The sequence below is a fragment of the Phyllostomus discolor genome, chromosome 1 (genome assembly GCF_004126475.2).
Source record: "Phyllostomus discolor isolate MPI-MPIP mPhyDis1 chromosome 1, mPhyDis1.pri.v3, whole genome shotgun sequence".
In the NCBI taxonomy this organism is placed as follows: Eukaryota; Metazoa; Chordata; class Mammalia; order Chiroptera; family Phyllostomidae; genus Phyllostomus; species Phyllostomus discolor.
Genome location: NC_040903.2, coordinates 157,748,720 through 157,772,156, shown reverse-complemented (window position 1 = coordinate 157,772,156; position 23,437 = coordinate 157,748,720). Strand labels below are relative to the sequence as shown.

The window sequence follows — 23,437 nt, the reverse complement described above, 5'->3', positions numbered from 1 at the left end:
TCACCCAGCTTCAGAGTTAAGTGCCATTCTGAAAATTTTAACCATTCCCTTTCTTTTATTTATTTTACTCCATATAAATGTATCTTCAAATAATGATACTTAGTTTTGACTGTTGTTGAATTTAATGTAAAGTGGAATCACTGTGTGTATTCTTTTGGGACCTACTTTTTTCTTTTTCACTAAACACAATTAGTTATTCAAGTTCTTTCATATAACTGTAATTCATTCAGTTTCACCCCTATTGTAGTATCTTATTGTATAAATATGTATTTACTCAACTTTAGCTTGTTCTCAGTTGTTTGCTGTTATAAACAATGTTACTATAAACAGTTTCTTATGCATCTTCTGTAGCACTGTGCAAGAGTTTCTCTATAGAAGTAGTAGAATTGCTGGGCATGTGCATCTTTAACTTTATTAGATAGTACTCTGGTTTTCCAAAGTTGTTTTATCAGCTTGTGCTTTCACCAGCAACATAGGTGAGTTCTCACTGTTATATGTCTTTGCCAACACTTGGCATATTCAGATTTTAAAAGTTTTTGCGACACATGGGTAGAAAGAAATCATATGGTTCTTGACTTTTTCCATCTGACTTACTTTGCTTAGCAGGATATTCTCAAGGCCCATTCATGTTGTCGCAAATGGCAGTACTTCATCTTTTCTTATGGGTGAATAGTATTCCATTGTATATATGTACCACATATTCTTTGTCTAATATCTATCAAAACACAGTGAGCCTTGGCTGGTGTGGCTCAGTAGATTGAGTGCTGGACTGCAAAACAAAGGGTCACTGGTTTGATTCCCAGTCAGGGCACATGCCTGGGTTGGAAACCAGGTCCCCAGTAGGGGGTGCCTGAGAAGCAACAACACATAGATGTTTCTCTTCCTCTCTCTCCCTCACTTCTCCTCTCTCCAAAAATAAATAAATAAAATCTAAATAAATAAAATTTAAAAAGCTTTACAAATCTTAAAAAAACACATTGAAACCTATATAATTTTATTAACCAATGTCACCTCAATAAATTTAATAAAATTTTAAAATATTTTGCCTGTCTTATGGTATGATGGGTTTTAATTTGTATTTCCCTAATTACACTTCTGTATCTATATATATTTATATTATATTTATGTTTATATAAACATATACATGTTTATTTGTGTTTATATAAATATAATGTTTATATATTAACATTAACAAATGTTTACATATGTTTATATAAATATAATATCATGTTGGAATTTGGATTTCTTTGGTAAAGTGACTGTTTAAGCCTTTTACTCTCTTAGGGTATTTGTCTTTTTCTTAGTGGATTGGAGTTTTTTATATATTCTAGATACCAATGTTTTGTTGTAAGTGCAGTGAATATATTCTGATTTGTCTTTTTACTTTCTTCACCACATTTCTCATTTTTTTAAACCTTTTTTTTTTAAAGATTTTATTTATTTATTTTTAGAGAGGGAAAGGAGGGAGATAGAGAGAGAAACATCAATGTAAGGTTGCCAGGGGTTATGGCCTGCAACCCAGGCATGTACCCTGGCTGGGAATTGAACCTGCGACACTTTGGTTCGCAGCCTGCACTCAATCCACTGAGCTACGCCAGCCAGGGCACATTTCTCATTTTTTACTGTCTTATAATCCTTTTATTATTTTTTATTTTTTAAATATATTTTATTGATTATGCTATTACAGTTGTCCCAATTTTTCTCCCTTTGCCTCCTCTTCCCATTACCCCCCTTCCCTCCAGCAATCCCCTGCCTTAGTTCATGTCCATGGGTCGTGCATATAAGTTCTTTGGCTTCTCCATTTCCTGCACTATTCTTAATATCCACCTGTTTATTTTGTACCTACCAATTATGCTTTTTTAATCCCTGTACCTTTTCTCCCATTCTCCCCTTTCCCCTTCCCAGTGGATAACCCTCCAAATGATCTCCATACCTATGATTCTGTTCCTGTTCTGGTTGTTTGCTTACTTTGCTTTTTAGATTTTGTTGTTGATAGTTGTGAATTTTTTACCATTTTAATATTCATAGTTTTGATCTACCTTTTCTTAAATAAGTATCTTTAACATTTCATGTACTAATGGCTTGGTGATGATGAACTCCTTACCTTGTCTGGGAAGCACTTTATATCTGCCTTTCCATTCTAAATTATAGCTTTGCTGGATGGAGTAATCTAGGTCCTTCATTTCATCCATGCGAATACTTCTTGCTAATCTTTTCTTGCCTGCAAAGTTTCTCTTGAGAAATCAGCTGTCAGTCTTATGGGAACTCCCCTGTAGGTTACTAAGTGCTTTTCTCTTGCAGCTTTTAAGATTCTCTCTTTATCTTTAACCTAAGGTATTTTAATTATGATGCGTCTTGGAAGACTCTCCTCTTTCTTTTGAATTCTTTTTTCTTCTTGCTGTTTTGGTTGAATGCTTATTTCTTCCTTAGGTTCCAAATCATTGATTTGAATCCTGGCTTCCTCCTTCCACTGGTAGTTTCCTAAAGATTTTTCTTTATTTCACTTGGTGTAATCTTCATTTCTTCCTTTATGTTGTTGCCATACTTAATGAGTTCTTTGATCATTCTGATCACCAGTGTTTTGAACTCTGCATCTGGTAAGTTGGTTATCTCCATTTCATTTAGTTCTTTTTCTGTGATTTTGTTCTTTTCTTTCATTTGGGCCATATTTCTTTGTCTTTGCAATTTGGCTGCCTCCCTGTGTTAGTTTCTGTGTATTAGGTAGAGCTGCTTTGAATTCCTGTCTTAGTAGCACCACCTGTGGTAGCACACTATAAATTATGTCGGCAGGAGCCTTAGGTAATTGCCAGGGTGGGGCAACTTATTTCACTGTTTTGTGGCTCTGTGTTGGAGGAGGGCTCAGAGAGGGGACAGTTAGCTACCTGGCTTCCAGACATTTGCCCAGCACTCAGCCAATTTCCAGTCACTTCACCTGCTTCCCATATGCGACTAGTGCCCTTCCAGCTGTTGCCTGGTGGTTAATCCCAGAGTGGGTGGGTTCATATACCTTCTAAGTTCCTGCAGCCCTTTAAACCTAGTCTCCTAAAAATCCAGCAGTTTTCTCTGCTGCCCTAACCCCCACTGGTTTTTACAGCCAGGTGTTATGGCAATTTATCTTCCTGGTGCTGGAATCCTGTGTTGTGTGTTCTGGCCTGGGGCTGGGATCACTCACTCCCAAGGTTTTTACCCACCATACATGAATATTTATCTGTTCCACTGTTCCACTGCTGCCCCTGCCTCTCCACACCACACTGTGTCTCCACACCTCTCTGCCTGTCGCCATGACTCCAGCCCTTCTGCCCTTCTGGATGAATGTGGCTTCGTTAAATCCTTGGTTGTTGGACTTCCATACTGCTCAATTTTCTTATAGTTCTGGGTGCTGCTTTGAGATCTCGTTGTAATTCTTTCTATGCTTTTGCCAGGAGGTGAAGTGTGTCTACTTATGCCTCCATCTTGACTGGAAGTCCACATTTCTAATTTTTATGTAGTTTAATTAATCAGCTTTTTTCTTTATAGTTTGTGACTTCTATTGTGAAGTCATGAAGATGTTTTTATATTTTTTCCTAAGTTTTAAAATTATGACTTTGACATTTAAGTCCTTTTCCATTTGGAACATATGTTTATGTGTGGTCTTTACCTTATGGTAAAGACCTATTCCCCTCCCCCCATATTGATTACCATTTATCTCAGCACCATTTTTTTTTTTCAGAAGTCCTTTTACCACTGATCTGAAATGTCTTGCCAAGTTTCCACATATGTATGAGTTTGTTTCTAGGTTTCATTGGTCTCAGTCTGTCTTTAAGTCATTTCCATTCTCTCTTAATTATAAACCCCTCACTTTATTATTCTTCGGGATGTTTCTGTTATTCTTCCTTTCTCTTAACCTTCTTCCATATTTCAGTATCAGCTTTTCAAGTTTCATGAAAAACTGTTAGGACTTTTATTAGAATTACATTATATCTATATATCAAGTTGGGAAGAATTGACATCTTTAGGATAATGTTCCTATCCATAAACATAATCTCTCTCCCAATTTTTTAGGTCTTCATTTATGTCTTTCACTAAAAATTACAATTTTTACAGTAAAAGCCTTATTTCTTTTTGTTAGCTTTATCTTTGGTGTGTGTTTATATTTACATATCATATATGTACATATATATTTCTATTTAAATACTATATATTAAAATATATAGAATACATATTTATATTTAAATACTATATATTGCTATTATAAATAGCATAATTTTAATTTACATTTTGTTTGTCAATGGTATATAGAAATACATTTAACTTTTCTATATCGATTATTGTATCTGGCAAATTTGCTAATTTCTCTTATTAATTCTAATAATTTACTTGTTAGATTTTATTGAAGTTTCATATAGTTAATTTACATTTAATATCAAAATAATACAATTTTGTTTCTTCTCTTCAAATCTTTATTCTTTTTACTCTTTTTTCATGTTGGGGTTTTTTTTGTTTTGTTTTGTTTTTTTGCTGGGACCTCTAGTATAATAGACCCAGAAGTAACACTGGGCATCCTTATCTTATTCCTGATTTTTAAAAAGTATACCTGTAGTGTCTCACTAAAAGTTCTGTGTGTGTGTTAAGGAAACCTTTATAAGATTAAGTTCCCTTTTTATTCCAGCTTTGAGTTTTCCACGAGTGGGCATGAATGTTATTCAAATATATTCAAATACTCTGAATATATTGAGATAATTTTATGAATCATCTCCTTTAATCTGTTACGTGATAAACCACATTAATCCATTTTATTTTTATTTTGAAATATATATTAAAAAGTATACAGAATATATGACAGTTTAACAAATGATTACAAGGCTGAAATTCTTGTAACCACTATGTAGGTCAGGAAATAAAACATTACTGGCCTGTCTGGTGTGGGTTAGTGGACTGAACACAGGCCTGGGAATGGAAAAGTCACCGGTTCTATTCCCAGTCGGGGTACATGCTGTGGCCAGGTCCCAGGTTGGGGCTGTTGGGGCCCTGCAAGAGGCACTCTCACACAGCAGTGTTTCTCTCCCTCTCTGTCTCCCTTCTTTCCCCTCCCTCTAAAAATAAATAAATAAAATCTTTAAAAAATATATTACTAACACTTCAGAAGCTCCTGTGCCCTCTACTAGTTTGGATATTAAATGTTCAGTTTATGTTCTTCTACATATGTCCTAGGACATATAACGTGCATATTTAAATTAACAAACCCAAATTTAGTAACTACCCTTCTGTATAATACTAGCCCGTTGAATGCTTTAACTTCATTTACTCTTTTCCTACTTGTGTTAGTGTTGTGGGGTTTTATAAAACCACATTTTTATGTCATTTTTGAACAATGTTTTTGCTGAGTATGGAATTCTAGGTATGCAACTGATTGCCTTCAGCACATTCACGATAACTTCCTGCTCCTTCTGGATCCCATTGTCATTGAGAAGTCAGCTATTGTTCCTTTGAGGGCAGTCTTTGTGTTCGCCCTCAGGCATGTTTTATAAGCATTTTGATTTGAGTGTTCCACAGTTTCACTGTGATTGTATGTCTCATTAATGAGTTAGGATCCTCATTGGGAAAATATTAGTCTATATGATATTAATTTTCATTTATTTTCTTTTTAAAAGATTTTATTTATTTATTTACTTTAGAGAGAGGATAAGGGAGGGAGAAAGAAAGGAGAGAAAGATCGATGTGCTAGAGAAGCATCTGATAGGGTTGCCTCTAGCATGCTCCCAACTGGGGACCTGGCCTGCAGCCCAGGCGAATGCCCTGCCTGGGAATTCAACCAACGACCTTTTGGTTTGAGGGACTACGCCAACCCACTGAGCCATACCAGTTAGGGCGATACTAATTTTTAAAAATTTGTTGAGACTCAGCTTATAGCCTAGTAAATAGTCCCATTTTCATAAATGTGCCCTGTACCTACAAAGTGAACATGTATTTTCCACTTGTCACAATGGCACTTCGATCAAAGTAGTTAGAATTTTCATACTTTTTCAATTTCTCTTAACTTCTACGAGTTTAACATTATGAATAATTTCCTTAGTTCTTTTCAGTTATATCTAATCTGATATTAAACACATCCATTGAGTATATAATTTCAATTGTTATATTAGTTCTAGAATTTTTATTGGGTCATTGTTTTCAAATGTGATGTTTTGAATTTTCAAATTTACAGAGAAACTGCAAAAAATAGTAAAGTGAACTCTAAGTACTTTAGCATATATCTCTTAACAAGAATATTTTTTTATTTAATCATTCACAATATAAGCTTTCCTTCTACGACTGAGAGCAAAAGCATAGTTTGTTTATGGTCTTCCTGTGGGGGAAATAATTTTTCTAGTTCAGCTTTTTTCAGAGTGTCACTTCGAATGGACCCTAGGTTTATCCTTTTTTCCCTCCATACATAACTTACACGAGTATTTTTCACCCCGGCCTGCTTCGCCTGTTAACACCCAGCACTTTGGCCCATTGGCTCTCAAAGTGTTGGCCTTAGACCAGCAGCATCACTATCACCTGGGGATTTTTGAGAAATACAAATTATCAGGCCCCATCCCAGCCCCAGGAAATCAGAAACTCTGGGGCAGGGCTCAGCACTCAGCACATTTCATAACTTCTTTAGGTGGTTCTTAACAGTACTTTAGACTAGGAGTGGCAAACTTTTTCTGTGAAGGCCAAATAGTAAATATTTTAGGCTTTGCACACCATATGATTTCTGTTTGGACTAATTAGTTGTGTTATTGTAGCCTTTAACAGTATGTCAATGAATGGGTATGGCTGTGTTCATAAAGCTGCATTTACCATTTCTGGCCAGGGCTGGATTTGATTGGTGGGATTTTGGGTTTCCAACCCCTGCTTTAGTCCATCAAAGATCTGCAGGTGACCTTAGGCATCAGTTTGCTTTAGAATGCAGTTACTTTGCAGAATTTGTTTTCTCCTCCTTCTTTTTATCCCCTGAGAATTTTTCTCATTTTCTTTTCTGTTCAACTGAGCATTTAAAGATACACAGAGATTTTTTAAAAATATTCTCTATAGAGAGGTTTCTTGAGATACCTAGTCAGAAATGGGAGTCTGTTTTTAGCCTGCTTTTCAGTTAACTTTATATCATACTACTTTAACATTTTAATTCATATAGACTAACTTAATTGTAAGGTACTTGATCCATAAGTACCTAACATTGAATTGTTTTTGAATTACAGAACAGGAGAGCTGGAAGGGTGTTCTAATCTCACTTTCTGTTTCTACTAAAACAGAAATTGATGTTCAGAAAGGTTGCAGAGACTTGCCCAGGTTGCATAATTAGTCATTGTCAGAATCCTCACTATAACCCAGGTGTTCCTGCAAGGTAAAGGTAACACTGCGTCTTCAGTCTCAACACATTAAGTTCTGAAGTTGAAAGAAAAAAAACTGTAACCTGATTTTCTTCCTGTTGTAATTTTTTTCTGATTTTCTCCCGTTTCAGGCTGGGATAGAAAATCGTCAGCTGGACACAGTAAATTTCTTTTTGAAGAGCAAGGAAAATCTTTTGAATCCATCCCCCAAATCTCCTGTACCTGATCAGTTTGATCAGTTTCCATCTCATTTATATTTAAGAAGTAAGTAAAACAAAGATGTCTACATTTGTTGTTATTGTTGTATCTTTTTATCACTTTCAAATTATTGTTTTGCTTTCTGATGATTTCTTTACTTAGCAAAACTCAATCATAAGATTTTATTTGTGAAAAGTTGAGTTGTGAGAATCTAAAAATGTTCTTATTCTAAGTGAGGTGTTTATTGTTCATATCCTGTACTGTGCTGTGTTTTTAGAATGCAAGGAAGAGGTGATCTTTCAAATTGAAGAGGTTTTTATTTAAAAGAGAATAAAATTCATTTGCACAGTTGTCTACCCTTGTAATTGTCGAAAATGTACAGTGACAGTACAGCTGGCTGAGTTATTGATTGGGACTTGTTATGAGTTTTCAGCCTGACTCATCTGATGAATTACCAACACTTTTTCAAGAATTTGGCTTTCATTTTTAATAAACAGGAAAGCTAACTTTTATTCTTGGACCAGATAGCCATACAGATCCTCTCTTCAGAAGCACAGAGTAGAAGTAAAGTGTTTTTTCCCCTTGTACATATTGTTTATAATCTTACAGCTTTTCTTACTTGATGATACATTATAGACGTCTTTCTTGTTAATAAAAGATATGCTTATTATTTATGGGATTAGTGAACATTTGGTCCTGTCTAAGACATTCATGGAAACTTTTGGTTAGTGCAAAAGGTCCTCAAAATTTAGTCATGTCCAAAATATCCACAGAGACATTTGGTCCACAGTCAAAGGTCCTGGAAGTTTGGTCCTGTCAAAGACCTCAGTGATCATATTGGTCCGTTCCCAGGGTTCTTGACATTTGATCCTGTCAAAGTGTCCATGCTTGGGAAATGTCCCTGGGTTTAAACAGCCCATGGCATTTGTTCATACTTTTGGTTTATAGGATTATTACATAAAAATACTATTGTTTTATTGGTCCAATAGTTGTGTTGTGGCTGTATTGCCAATAATAACCCTTATTGCCTCAGTAGCCTAGCTGGTGGTGTTAAGGTAGATAGATGAGTTGGCACAGACCAAATGTGTGGACATTTTGGACAGGATGTTTATGGAACATAGAATTTCACTGAATGGGATGTGCCATAATTTACCCAACCAAACTTTATTGGACATTTGGATTGAATCAATTTTTACTGTTATTTTCAGTGTGCTGTAAATGCTGTGTGTGTAGTGTAGTATTTCACATATGTACAGTTAATTACTTAGGATAAAGTTTTAGATATGGAATTTCCATGTCATTGAGGTACACATTTTATATTTTTAAATGTTTTGATAAATTGTCCTTCAGAAAAATTTTAACAGTTTGTATGCTAGTTATATGAAGAAAATGACAGCCTGCTTTTTCCATCAATGTAGAGTTAGTTCTCACTGAGAATGTGGATTAGAAATTTTCTTTTTAAAAAACATTCTGTTTTCATGAACACAAACAAGTGTGGTGATTTCAGGGGGTGGGGGAGTCAGTGGAGGTGGAAGAGGGTGTGGTGGAATAAATAAATGATAATCGAAAAAAAACTTTTAAAAATTCTCTCTTATTTTGAATGCAGAGTTTCATCTCCTCCCTTTTGAATTGCTAACATTTTTGTGCTCTATTTTTTTAATCTGCTCAAATTTATAGAAAGCAGCCTAGTTCGTAGTGGTGAATGGGGCTATACCAGTGATTATGTGGTCATTATTTACTACTGCTTTTTGGTGGTCCGTAATTTCTCATGAGTTTACTCTCACCTGCATTGCTCTGCCCTGAAGGGAGGGGGGATGAGTCTGGAAATAAGAAGCATGGGAATAGCTTCACCTGCTCTCCCAGAGAAAAACCCACGTTTCCCATGCTTGTCACTCACACAGATACAGTCCTAGAGCTAATGCTGAGATAAACAGGAATCTTTCATTAGGGCCTGCAACTGGCAAATGGAGGATTCAGGGACCCACACTCCTTGCTTTTACGTGAATGTTTAAGAGAATGGTTTTGGAATCAGACCTGCTTAAGGTAGAGTTTTGGCTCTCCCATTTCCTTTCCAAATTAGCTTGAGCAAGTTATCCCCTCTTAACCTCAGTTTCCTCATCCATGGGAAGCATGGGGCTACAACACCTACCATTCAGGTTGTTGAAAGGAATAAATGAAATAACATTTATAAAACACCATGTCCAATACTTATGACACAGCAAAAATGATAGTTAATAGTAATACTAGTAAATAATGACTAGTAGTAAGTAGAATTGCTAAAGTCTGCAGGTAATAAGATTATAAAAGTTTTGTGAGCTTTTTGAGAATAAGAAATTGGTCCTTGTTTTATGTTTTAAAATATTGCCACATGATTTTTTTTTAAAGATTTATTTTATTTATTTTTAGAGAGAGGGAAAGCAGGGGAGAGGGAGAGAAACATTTCTGTGTGGGAGAAACATCGATCGGTTGCCTCTCATATACTCCCAACTGGGGACCTGGCCCACAACCCAGGAATGTGCCCTGACTGGGAATCAAACCAGCAACCTTTCAGCGCCCATCCCACTGATCCACACCAGTCAGGATGCAACATGGTATTTTTGGATATGTTCATTTTATTGAAGAACATCAGTATCCTGGTGTTCTTCATGTTAATTTCTTTGGTTCTTTCTCAGATGTGCAAGAGCTTACACCAGCATTGGATTTACTTTGCTCAGCAATTAGAGAAAGTGATTCTGAAACCCAAAGCAAAAACTTTTCAGAACAATTGCTTAATCTTACACTGTCCTTCCTCAACAAGCAAATAAGGGAGCTTTTTATTCAAAATGAAGGTAAGAATAGCAGCAAAGAAAGGTGCAATTGTCCAATTCCTGTGTCAGAACAGAAATATAAGCGGGCCTACTGCCAGAGAGCATGTAAGCCAGTGGAGTGCCATTTGCTAAAGTTGGGTAAAATCAATGTGTAACTGAGTAAGTGAAATGAAAGTTGGCAGAAAGGCCTAATCATTGTGAGAAGGTTATAGTAAATCACAGAGCTACTTGTAAATGGGGAAAAGCTCATATATTTTTGTTTAAAATTTTGAAAACACTGAGTTTGAATTTTGACATTTTCTAGATTTGTAATTATAACAGTTTGTGATATATTTGCTTTCCTTTCCTATACACACATATTTTTATGTGTATATGAAATCAGTATGTTGGTGTTTTCCATAGAGTTAGATGAATATCTACAGAAAGGGGTGAACATTTTGACCAGCTATATTAATGAACTTCGAACCTTCATGATAAAGTTTCCTTGGAAGCTAACAGATGCTGTAGATGAATATGATGTAAATGAAAATGTCCCCAAAGTAAAGGAGAGCAATATATGGGAGAAACTCAGCATTGAGGTAAATATGAGTAATTATCACTCCTTTTATTTGCCAGATTAAGAGGATCTGAGAAAACAATAGAAGAAACCAAATTTAGACTCTGTACACTCTGATTAAGACACTTTGGCAAGGGTTTTAGGTTTTGTATATTTGGAGGTCTTTGGGCACAACTTCAAATTTATGTTTTCAAGCTTTGTTTATTTAATTCAGAACACAGATAGGCTCCTTCTTAGTGCCACATCTGCCCGCTTGGACCCAGTGACAAACACCCAACCCCAGACTCGTGAGCAGCACTCCCTCAGCAACACTCTCTGAGTGGCAAGGGCCTGGCACTTTGGGCTTCAGCGTTCTGCCTGATCTTCGAATTGCTGCTGGTGATTCAGTCTTAGAAAACTTGTATTTTATGACATCATCACCTGGAAATATACTTAATTTGAGTCCTATCTCTGATTCTAGTTAAGGTGTTTTGCCAGTTAAATTTTCTGTGCTCATCTGCTGGACTAGGGGCTGGAAAATCCCTCCATCCACATGGAGACTATTGGCATTGGAAAGACAAAGGCCAAAGTAGCTTAACCCAGCTGATCAGTATCAATAGGGAGTGAAAGTGATAAGGCTGAGAGACTGCCAGTTTCAAAGGACTGCAGTTCTTAGCGTCATCGAGACTAGGAAAGTACCTGACATAATTGCATTTTCTGTATCTCTTATTCATTCTCTATCCAAAAATTGCTTGATTTTTTTTTCTACTTTATTGGGCTTCTCTTTTCTAACCTCCTTTGCAGGTTTCACCTCCTCTGCCCTCCCGTTTCCCCCTTTAATGTCTTCCAAGCTCCATCCATGGTCCTCTGCTCTTTTTACTCAAAATCACTGATTTTTTTAAACTTGGAGGGAGGTTATAGTTTACTTTGATGAAAACTGTGTACTCTCTCTCCAAAAACATACATGTGAATGTATGTGTGTGCGCATGTATGCAATTTTGCACATGGCTTAATGGGATTTACAGATCCCTCTAAAGCTGCTGGTTAAGAATGCCTCCTTTCTATTCTCTCTTGGGTTGTTTAGGTTTTCAGTTTATGGTTGATTTCTTCTTCCTTGGATTATTGCAATAACCTAATGCCTCACTATCTTGGACTTGAATCCCTTTCAGTCCATTCTTCTGATTGCTGCCTGAATATTCATGTAGATATCACCTCATGCTTTTAAGATCCTTCAGTGCTCCACATAAGTTTCAGGGTAAAATCCATCTCTCACACACAATGCCCTTCATGATGGAATCTCCGCTTTGCTTTTAAGTCCTATCCGCTATTCTCCCCAGTGTTCTTCTCCTGCTATATTGAGTAATTTGGAGTTCCCTGACGACTTGATGCTGTTTCTTGCCTCTGTGCCTCTGCATATAATTTTCTTTCTTTTTGGAACTCTTGTCTTCTTTTCTCAATATATGGAACACTTAACTTGTCCTAAAGTTTTAACCTCAGGAGTCATCTCCACAAGGAAGCCTTTTCCTTGTTGTCACTCCTCTTATTTAGGTGCTCCTTTTCTGGACCCTCCTTTCTAGCACCCTGGGATATCTGTGTCCTCTCCTGTATCATGCAGTACTATAGTCAGTACTTTATTTGTATGTCTTGCACTAGTCTAAAAGCTTCTAGACAGCAGGGCCTGTGTTTCAGTCAGCTTTGTATCCCCTGTGAAAAGCCCCAAATCTAGTAGTAGATTTTCAGTAAAAGTCCTACATTACGTGCTTGATAAATGTGTAAGTCCATGTTGATAATCATAATAAGGAAATAAAAAGGAACTTAAAAAGCAGATGTTTTTCTTTCTTTTCCTAGGAAGTTATTGCTAATGCCATTTTAAACAACAAAATACCAGAGGCACAAACTTTCTTCAGGATTAATAGTCATTCCGCTCAAAGACTCGAAGAGCTTATTAGAATAGGTCTAGATTTGGTCTTTGACAATTTGAAAAAGAACAATGTAAAGGAAGCCTCCGAGCTTTTAAAGAATATGGTGAGTGACATAATCTATTTGATCTTAAATTTCCTAAAGTAACAGAAGATCTCTGCATACTTAATACAATTTCTGATTGATATAAGAATTGATTTGTGACTGCCCTGGTCATTGGGAAATCAGATTTGATTCCAGCCAGTGTGAAACTTTTATCTCATAGTTACAATGGAACTACAGATGTAATGAGAACACGCAGCCTTTTTATGTAGATGTGGTAGCATGAATGTTTTTATGACATGGAAGGCCTTATACAGGATCATACTTAGCCCTTTAAATATGCCAAGGTAGGACTTAAATTTTTTAGTACAATGCTCAGATTGAAGCTAAATCGCATTTTTTAAAATAATCTTTTGGGTATCTGGTCAGGAGGACACAAGATTTTCTCTGTTTACTATGATGCAATAAACTCAACATATGTTGGCCACCTTTAGACCACTATGACTGATCTGTAACTTCAAAAGGCCACAGTTGACTATGGCCCAGCCTTCCCTACCCCACAAGATGTAGATAGGAGCTTGAATTGACCTATTGAGTATAAAATAATAAAGCCAAAATTTTATCAAAGAAAAGAATTGATTTTTATTCATAGTTGTTTCATAGACTAAAATTTGTGCAGCTTTTACGAGGTAATAATGACAATAATACTAAAGTGTTTTTTGGTCCTGAGAACTTTCTTGAAGATAATTTTTATTCGAGTTTCCATCATTTGCTCTCTGTTAGACCTGTTACTTTGGTCAGCAGTAGACAGTGTTTCTGGTTTAAGGCTACATGTCCAAGCCTACACAGGACCTCCTCATTTGTTGGGGAACATTCTGTATTGTTCATGTGACCACTTATACCCTACATTTGAACTGTCCAATGGCTTATACTTTTGCTTTGTGGTCCATGGTTTTACTTCATTTGAGGAGGGGAACTCCTAGAGCTAGGGCTCCAGAACTAAGATGTGGCCTTCACCTTCATCATTAGGGTCTTACCCATGCTAACTTTCTGTAAGTGCAGAGGAGTAAAACTATATCCAGGTTGTTATTTGCATTGACCTTTGTTTTTAAGTGAATCATCATAGCAGATACCAGTAGTTTTGGTCCAGTGATAACCTGGCATTACCTTAAATTGTTTGATGTGCTGCCTTTGTTCTGGCAAAATGCTTAAGGACTTTAGAGATAGGCTGTAAATATGTATGATAAATGCAGAAAATGAAAAAAAATAAAATTCGTGTTCACAAGAGTGGGGAAACTATAGAATTCTATCTATGCCTATAATAGGGCACTTCTTTATCCAACATATATATTTATATTAAAAATAACTTCATTTCAAAATTATGTTTTCTCTATATTTATTATAGGGCTTTGATGTAAAAGACCAGTTGCTCAAGATATGCTTCTATACAACTGATAAAAATATACGGGACTTTTTGGTATGTAAATGTGAGCCTATGTAGTTTATATTTTCTAGTAAACCTTGGTGAAACTTCAGAATAAATTATTTTAACATTCAAATAATATCCAGTAAGTAAAAGTAAGAGAAATCTTTTGTCTTTTTAAATGATCATTTTGCATTTGTAGTAAAGGACAATTTGTATGAATATATACATCCCTTAAAAGTTCAAAATACAGTTCTTAAATGGCATTTAATTTCATAACATTTGTTTTGCAAATGTGCTTGATTTTTGTGAGGTCACCTCTTTAATTACTTTTTATTCAAGGTTGAAATTTTAAAAGAAAAAAAATATTTTTCTGAGAAAGAAAAAAGTACTATAGACTTCGTGCATCAAGTTGAGAAGTTTTATTCAGAATATTTGCAAGAAAATATGCAGATCCAGTCCTTTCCCAGGTAGTCTCATTAGTCCCCTTTTGATAATATGGGAAGAATATTTTAGATAGTGTGTAATTTTTAATTGTTCATGAGCACGTGTTTCTTTTGTAGAACTGAGCTTACATTCTTTTTTTAAAGTGTTTTTTATTGATTATGCTATTACAGTTTTTCCAATTTTCTCTCCCTTTATGCCCCCCTCCCCTGCCCCCCCAACCCTCCAGCATTCCCCACCCCTTAGTTCATATCCATGGATTGTACTTGTAAGTTCTTTGAGTCCTCTGTTTCCTATACCATTTTTGTCTCCCCATCTATTTTATGGCTGCTGATTATGCTTCTTCTTCCCTGTACCTTTTCTCCTCCATTCCTCCCTTCCCCCTCCCCAATGAAATCCCTCTAGGTGATGTCCATTTCTCTGATTCTGTTCCTGTTCTGGTTGTTTGCTTAGTTTTTGTTTTCATTGTTGTTCTTTTCTTTTAGGTTCAGTTGATAGTTGTGAGTTTGTTGTCATTTTACTGTTCATACTTTTGATCTTCTTTTTCTTAGATAAGTATCTTTAACATTTCATGTACTAATGGCTTGGTGATGATGAACTCCTTTACCTTGTCTGGGGAGCACTTTATATGCCCTTCCATTCTAAATTATAGCTTTGCTGGATGGAGTAATCTAGGTCCTTGGCATTTCAAACCTTTGAATACTTCTTGCTAGCCCCTTCTTGCCTGCAAGGTTTCTTTTGAGAAATCAGCTGACAGCCTAATGGGCACTCCTTTGTGGGTAACTCTCTCCTTTCCCCTTGCTTCTTTTAGGATTTTCTCTTTATCTTTAATATTGGGTAACTTAATGATGATGTACCTTGGTGTGTTCTTCTTTGGATCCAACTTCTTTGGAACTCTCTGAGCTTCCTGGACTTCCTGGAAGTCTGTTTCCTTTGCCAGATTGAGAATGTTTTCCTTCATTATGTGTTCAAATAAGTTTTCAATTTCTTGCTGTTCTTCTTCTTCTGGCACCCCTATAATTCAGATATTGGAACGTTTCAGGTTGTCCCAGAGGTTTGTTAGACTCTCTTCACTATTTTGAATTCTTGTTTCTTTATTCTGTTCCAGTTGGATGTTTATTTTTTCCTTTTGTTCCAAATCATTGCTTTGCGTTTTGGTTTTCTTCCTGGCACTGTTGGTTCCCTGAATATTTTGCTTTATTTCATTTTGGATATCTTTCATTTGTTTTTTCATTTTTCGACCAAGCCACATCAGCTCTGTGAGCATTTTGATTACCAGGGCTTTAAATGGAGATTAGGTAGGTTGGCTGTGTCCTCATTGTTTAGCTCTCTTTCTGAAGCTTTGCTCTGTTCATTCATTTGGACCATATTTGTTTGTCTTGGCACACCCAATAAGTTGTAAGGGGGCAGGGCAAACCTCCTTGCTGTACTGTGGTGCAGCCTGTGGGGGAGGGGCCAGAGAGGGAACAATGCAGCTCTCCTGCTTGTCCCTAGCAGACTTTCTGATGGACTCCGGTGTAAGACTAGGATTTTTTCCCATTGTAGCAACCCCCGTATCAACTCTGAGTCTCAGTTTTCCCTTAAGTCAACCCCTTCCTCACAGCCAGCTGCCTTGACACAGCCAGCCCCACCACCAGGTCTACCACCTCGCCACAGTTTTTCTTGGCCAGCTGGCCCACGTGGTCCACTACCTTACTGGTCTGGTTGTTCTGATTGATTTTTTCTTTAATTCCTTGGTTGTTAGAGTTCCATGCAGTTTGATTTTCTGGCACTTCTGGTTGTTTATTTATTTTAGATTGGTTGTTATTCTCCTTTTCGTTGTGTGAGGAAGCAAAGGGTTTCTACCTATACCTCCATCTTGGCTGGAACCAGCTTACATTCTTTATGAAGGTAAAACTTGCTATCATCCAGAAGGGACTTAGGAATTTCCCATTATGTATGTGTGTGCATGCACATGGGAATAAATACAAAATTAAGAGTATGAAAGTATGTGTTCCCCAAAAGCACAGAAGTTTTTGAGCAGATATAAAGAAATGATCGTTTTTCCTCCAAAATTAAAAAGAAATTATATCATTGTTTTAGGTATTGGATAAAGGAACAAGATTTTTTCAAGCACAAATCTGCTTTGGACTCATTCCTGAAATATGATTATATAGATAAATTTGACAAACAGAATCATACAATTGCATTAAATTGGGCTCAGTGGTGGAATCAACTAACACAAGAATCTATCCTTCTTCCCAGGATAAATCCAGAAGGCAAGTGTGAGAAAGCCTGAAATCTGAACATAATGAATGAATATTCAGTTAGGCATTAGTATATTTGGTGGTATGTCTCCATTGTAGAATTCCTTTGGGGGAAAAATATTCAGTTGTTTTAAAATGCAAGTCATGCCCTAGCTGGTGTGGCACAATTGGTTGGAGCATCATCCTGTAGCAGAAGGATTGTGTGTTCGATCTCTGGTCTGGGCACATGCAGGAGGCAACTCACTTATGTTTCTCTTTCTCCCTTGCTCTGTCTCTAAAAAGCAATTTAAAAATATCCTTGTGTGAGAATTTTAAAAAATGCAAGTCATTAACACCTTTTATCTCAAGGTTATTGTAAGGGACTTGTAATAGTGAAAGAAAAAAGTTGTATGGTTCAGTAAATTGAGATTTCAAAGCTGAGTTCTTTTTTTTAAAGATTTTATTTATTTATTTTTATAGAAAGGAAGGGAAAAAGAGAGGGAGAGAAACATCATTGTATGGTTGCCTCTCATGTGGCCCCCATTGGGGACCTGGCCCGCAATCCAGGCATGTGCCCTGACTGAGAATCAAGCTGGCAATGCTTTGGTTCATAGCCCATGCTCAATTTACTGAGCCACACCAGCCAGGGCTTCAAGGCTGAGTTCTTTTTCCTGCCTCAAAGTGACATTCTTTATTTTTCCAAATTAATTTTGAGTTTCTTCTTGTGTAAATTGAAGATCTGTATCACATTGGGGCTCTGGGGAATAATTAACCATGGTAATTCATAGGATGTCAAATTTATGTTTATTATTATAGCCAAAGTTTTTATTTATATTAAGAAAAAAGGGAAAAAGAAGGCTGATAATTGAAACACACAGCTAGTTCCCGAGTTTCATTTAACCTCTGTACTAATAAGAAGCAACATTTAACTCTTCCTCCAGCTAAATATTAATTATAAAATGAAGAGCAGCATAAAAGAGGAAAATAGTAAGGGAAGCAGAGGGCCTGAATAATTTATATATGTAAATATTTGTCCATATATTCATATTTACTCAGTTGATTAGTGTTGAGTTTTGTGTCAGTAATCATAATTCATTGCTATTTTAAAATGTATATTGTTCTTAATATAGAATACAAATCATATTCTCCTGAAGCCCTTTGGAGATATTTCACAGCTCGCCATGACTGGTTAAGCATTATCTCATGGATTGGAGAATTTCAGACCCAGAATAATTGTTCTTCACTTCAGCAGAACAAATGGCCTCCTCTGACTGTTGATGTCATTGATCAGAATACTTGCTGCAACAACAACATGAGGAATAAAATTATAGATGAGCTGGCCAGGTACTATAACGGTGGGGAAGAGCAATAAAGAAAATTCTGCAATTTTTCCTTTGAAATGCCATAAATGCAGTGGGATGTTGTTTCATAGTATTTTAAAATTGGGGTTTTAAAATCTTATGCATTTAGCATTATGTGGTAGTGAATAGGCTCTCAAATTCCAGATGAAGGTATGTGCTTTGGTGTAGAAATGGTCAGCTGTCAGAGGGACTACAAGGACCAAGTGGCAAGAGCTGAAATGAGGATAGCTTAGTGTCATGTGATGTCTCCCACTTTCCTCACTGCACCCATGTCCTATGTATGGTCTTGAACTAAAGAGGACTATTCAGTTAAGAAATTAGTGAGAGGAAGAGGATCCTGCAGTGTTAAGGGAAGACTTTAAACTTTAATTTCTAAAAATAATTCTGTTAGATCAAACCATGTAAACTTGCCATTTGTGTGGGTCAAAAACGGATGAATATCAGCAATTTCATATCATTCAACCTACTCTATCTTCCTAAGCTATCAAAATAATATAAGGAGACTTAACATGTATGTTAATTTTTAAGTTTCTTAAACTTATTTCTTATGTATACTTATTGGGAAAGAATAGCTATATTGTTTACCCAACTTAAAGATATGGAGGTTGATATCCAGAGAAGTTAAGAGCTTTGCCCAATCCAATACTTAAAGGCTTTAATTATTTTAACCCTTAACTTTCTATTCACTCTTCTTTCCATTGCATTAAATACTCTTCTTCTTGTTTACTAAAAGTAAAATTTCATATAACTTGTATGCTTATTAAATATTTTGCTTAACATTTGATCATTTAAAAAGCTAATATATGTATAATTTATCATGAATTATGACAATAATGAACTAATGAGAGACTTCCAGCCAAGTTGGAGGTGTAGGTAGACACACTGTGCCTCCTCACACAACCAAAAGAAGGACAACAACCAGTTTAAAAACAAAAAACAACCAGAACTGCCAGAAAATCAAACTGTGTGTAAGTCAGACAACCAAGGAGTTAAAGAAACATTCATCCAGACTGGTAGGAGGGGCATAGGTGGGCATATGGGGCAGAGAGGATACATGGCAAGGTGGCAGCCAGAGGGCCCAGGCAGTCCCACATTTGCATGCGGATAAACCGGTAGGAAAAACTGGGGAGCAAGACAGACCACACAACCCAGGGTTCCAGTGTAGAGAAATAAAGCCTCAAAACCTCTGAAGAAATCTGTGGGGGGTGCGGTGGTAGGAGAAACTCCCAGCCTCACAGGAGAGCTTGTTGGAGAGATTCACAGGGTCCTAGAATGTACACAAACCCACCCACCTGAAATCAGCACCAGAAGGGCCCAATTTGCTTTTGGGTAGCAGAGGAAGTGACTGAATGCCTACAGAGAGCCAAGCAAGCAGCATTGTTCCCTTTCAGACCCCTCCCCCCCTCCATAGTACCATGAAGCAGCAATGTAGGCTGCCCTGCCCTGGTGAACACCTAAGGTACTGCCCCTTACTATGTGACAGGCTTGTGGAGACCAAAAAAAATGGCCCAAATGAAAGAACAGATCAAAGCTCCAGAAAACATACAATTAAACAATGAAGAAATAGCCAACCTATCAGATGCAGAGTTCAAAACACTGGTAATCAGGATGCTCACAGAAATGCTTGAGTATGGTCACAAAATAAAGGGAAAAGTGAAGGCTATGCAAAGTGAAATAAAGGAAAATGTACAGGGAACCAACAGTGACGGGAAAGAAACTGGGACTCAAATCAATGATTTGGAGCAGAAAAAAGAAAGAAACATTCAACCAGAACAGAATGAGGAAACAAGAATTAAAAAAAAAATGAGGAGAGGTTTAGGAACCTCTGGGACAACTTTAAACATTCCAACATCTGAATTGTAGGGGTGCCAGAAGGAGAAGAGCAAGAGCAAGAAATTGAAAACTTATTTGAACAAATAATGAAGGAGAACTTCCCCAACCTGGAAAAGGAAATACTTTCAAGAAGTCCAGGAAGATCAGAGAGTCCCAGAGAAGTTGGACCCAAGGAAGAATACACCAAGGCATATCATAATTACATTAGTCAAGATTAAAGATTTGGAGAGAATCTTAAAAGCAGCAAGAGAAAAGGAGACAGTTACCTAAAAAGAGTTTCCATAAGACTATCAGCTGATTTCTCAAGCGGAACCTTGCAGGCAAGAAGGGGCTGGCAAGAAGTATTCCAAATCATGAAAGACAAGGACCTACATCCAAGATTACTCTATTTAAGAAAGCTATAATTTGAATGGAAGGGCAGACAAAGTGCTTCCCAGATAAGGTCAAGTTAAAGGAGTTCCTCATCACTAAACCCTTATTATATGAAATGTTAAAGGGACTTATCTAAGAAAAGAAGATCAAAACTATGAATAGTAGAATGACAACAAACTCACAACTATCAACAACCAAACCTAAAAAAAACAAAAACAAACTAAACAAATAACTAGAACAAAGAATCACAGAAATGGAGATCACATGGAGGGTTATCAGTGGAGAGGGGGAGAAGGGGAATAGAAAAAAAGGTACAGGGAATAAGTAGCATAAATGATAGGTAGGAAATAGGGACAGGTTATGAATAGTATAGGAAACGTAGAAACCAAAGAACTTACATGTACAACCCATGGATATAAACTAAGTGTGGGGAATGCTGGCTGGGCATGGGGAGTGCAGGGCCAAGAGAATAAAGTGGGGGGAAATGGGACAACTATAACAGCACAGTCAATAAAATACATTTAAAAAAATGAACTAATAGGATCTACTACATTAACAGATCAAAGGGAAAGATACCACCCTGACAGATACACAAAGCATTTGGTAAAACTCAACATCTATTTATAGTAAAAAATGTTAGCAAACTTAGATACAACTCCCTTAACTTTAAAAGGGTGTCTAAAAAAAATCTAGCTACCATTATACTTAACAGTGAAGCATCACAAGCATTGTCTTAGATTTGGTGTAAGACAAGCCTGCAATCAATTCTTCCCAAATTGATCTTTAGATATAATACAATCTTAATAAAAATCCGAGCAGATTTTCTTCTGGATTTTGATGAGCTGATAATTAATATAGAAATGTAGAGGGTCAAGAATATCCCTGAAAAAGAAGAACTTCCCCTACCAGATATCAAGACTTTTTCTAAAGCTATAGCAATTAAGACAGTGGGAATGTTGGTGTAGAAATAGACAAATAGACCAGTAGAACAGAATAATGAACATAGAAACAGACTCATATATGCATGCTCACTTTATATGTGACAAAAGTGACACCACAGAACAGTGGGAAATGAGTAGTCTTTTTGCCAAATTGGGGTGGCAAACTGGATGCCAAACTGGATGATAACTATATGGGGGGAAAGTTAAATTGGACCCTCTGCTTTATATCATGCATGAAATCAATTCCAGGTAGATTTTTAAACCTAAATATCAAATGTGAAACTATAAAGCTTTTGGGAATATAGAAGAACATCTTCATGACTGTGGGAGTAGTGTACGTCAGCCAACCTGCAGTCACCCAGCACAGACAGAGCCAGGGCGTCCCCACCCACCCTTTTTCTGACTCTTAGCTTCTGGGGTGGTGGTGTCTGCCATAGGGCACACCAAAACAGAAGCCTGAGGGCAGTGGAGTCTTCTGGAGCAACCAGTACAGGTGAGCTTCCAGGGACACAGAGCAGAAGAAGAGTAAAGCTTGGATCTGAAGGGGAGGGTACCAGTGCAGTTAAGCATTTTACAAAGAGAAAGCAAAAATGGCCAATAAGCATATGAAAAGGTGCTCTTCCTCATTTGTAGTCATACAAATGTAAATTTATTTTACAAAAAAACCTAAGGACAACTGCAGTGACCATCAAAGGTAGAGCAGATAAATAAAATGTGGTCTAATCATACAATGTAATACACTATATAACAAAAACTAACAAACTATAGCTATAGGTATCAACACAAATAAATTGCATGATGTTGAGTAGAAGAATTTTCCAAAATGTACCAGAATGTTTTATTTACATACAAAGTTTAAAATAGGCAAAGCCAAACCATGTATTATTTGGGGTTACATATATGAGTGCTGAAACTATGAATAAGACTAAGGGAATGGCTATCACAAAAATCAGGGTAGCAAAGGACATGCAGTGGGGAAGGGATACACCAAGAGCTTCCGGTATAATGTGCTATAATATGGGTGATGGCTACGTGGTGTTTCTTTAAACTCCACATAATATATTTTCTGTGTGCCTTTGGTGTATATGATGTGTTTAACAGTAAATTTATAAAAGTACTATTTTAATACAAATTTCTATTGTTTAGTAATTGGTTTATTTAAATTATTCTGCTTTAGTTTCTTAGTAAACTAAGTAAATTATTCTGCTTTAGTTTCTTTTTTGTTTGTATATTTTGGTAAATTTCTCAGTGCTAAACACATGCAGCTTCAAGAGCTAACCACTGTTGCACGCTGGATTGTACAGTTCCAGTCATACAAAAAAATGGAGATAGCTTAGTTTAGGTTTTTGAAATATTTAAGACAACTCAAGACTGTTATTACTACCTTTAAATACTAAAATGATTCAGAAACCTTTGTTGGAAATCAGCAAAATGGGTCTTCCACTGTGTTGATAGAGTAAGAATTGTCAGTCTTAGTTTGTAAGTACTTTTTTTTAATGCAGTAAGTCCTCTCTTAACATCATTGATAGGTTCTGTGACTTTAAGTGAAACAACATATGATGAAACCAGTTTTACCAACGGCTGATTGATATGAACAAGAGTTAAGTTACTACAGTATCTCATCAATATTATAAGTTAAAACAAAATGGCATTGAGTGAAAAAAAAAAGGGCATTATTTGAGTGTCTGCTATAGTTAAAACTTAAACTAATGGAAGTAGTTTGGTATGCTCTGAATCTAACAACTTTCTAACTTTCCGTCTCTTAAACCTGTCTTATAGGAATGGGATTTTTCTTATATCTGAACTGGAAGACTTTGAACTCTTCCTCCTAAGACTGAACCGCATTGGGGGTGTGATGCAAGATGCCCTTCCTGTTCAAAACTACAAATCCAAGGAAGGATGGGATTTCCATTCTCACTTCATTCTCTATTGTTTGGAGCACAGTCTGCAGTATCTTCTTTATGTCTATCTTGACTGTTATAAGTAAGTACTGAGAATT

The 23,437-nt window shown here is 36.5% G+C and overlaps 1 protein-coding gene across 1 annotated transcript in view; it reads left to right on the top strand.

Moving 5' to 3' along the window:
• SPG11 (SPG11 vesicle trafficking associated, spatacsin) overlaps positions 1–23,437 on the top strand; it is a 104,611-nt gene that overhangs the window by 15,323 nt on the left and 65,851 nt on the right. The window contains 9 exon segments of the mRNA XM_028505521.2: positions 7,469–7,601; positions 10,208–10,363; positions 10,745–10,920; positions 12,726–12,902; positions 14,245–14,316; positions 14,605–14,732; positions 16,789–16,964; positions 18,062–18,275; positions 23,218–23,421. Coding sequence (XP_028361322.1) covers positions 7,469–7,601; positions 10,208–10,363; positions 10,745–10,920; positions 12,726–12,902; positions 14,245–14,316; positions 14,605–14,732; positions 16,789–16,964; positions 18,062–18,275; positions 23,218–23,421 — 1,436 coding nt within the window.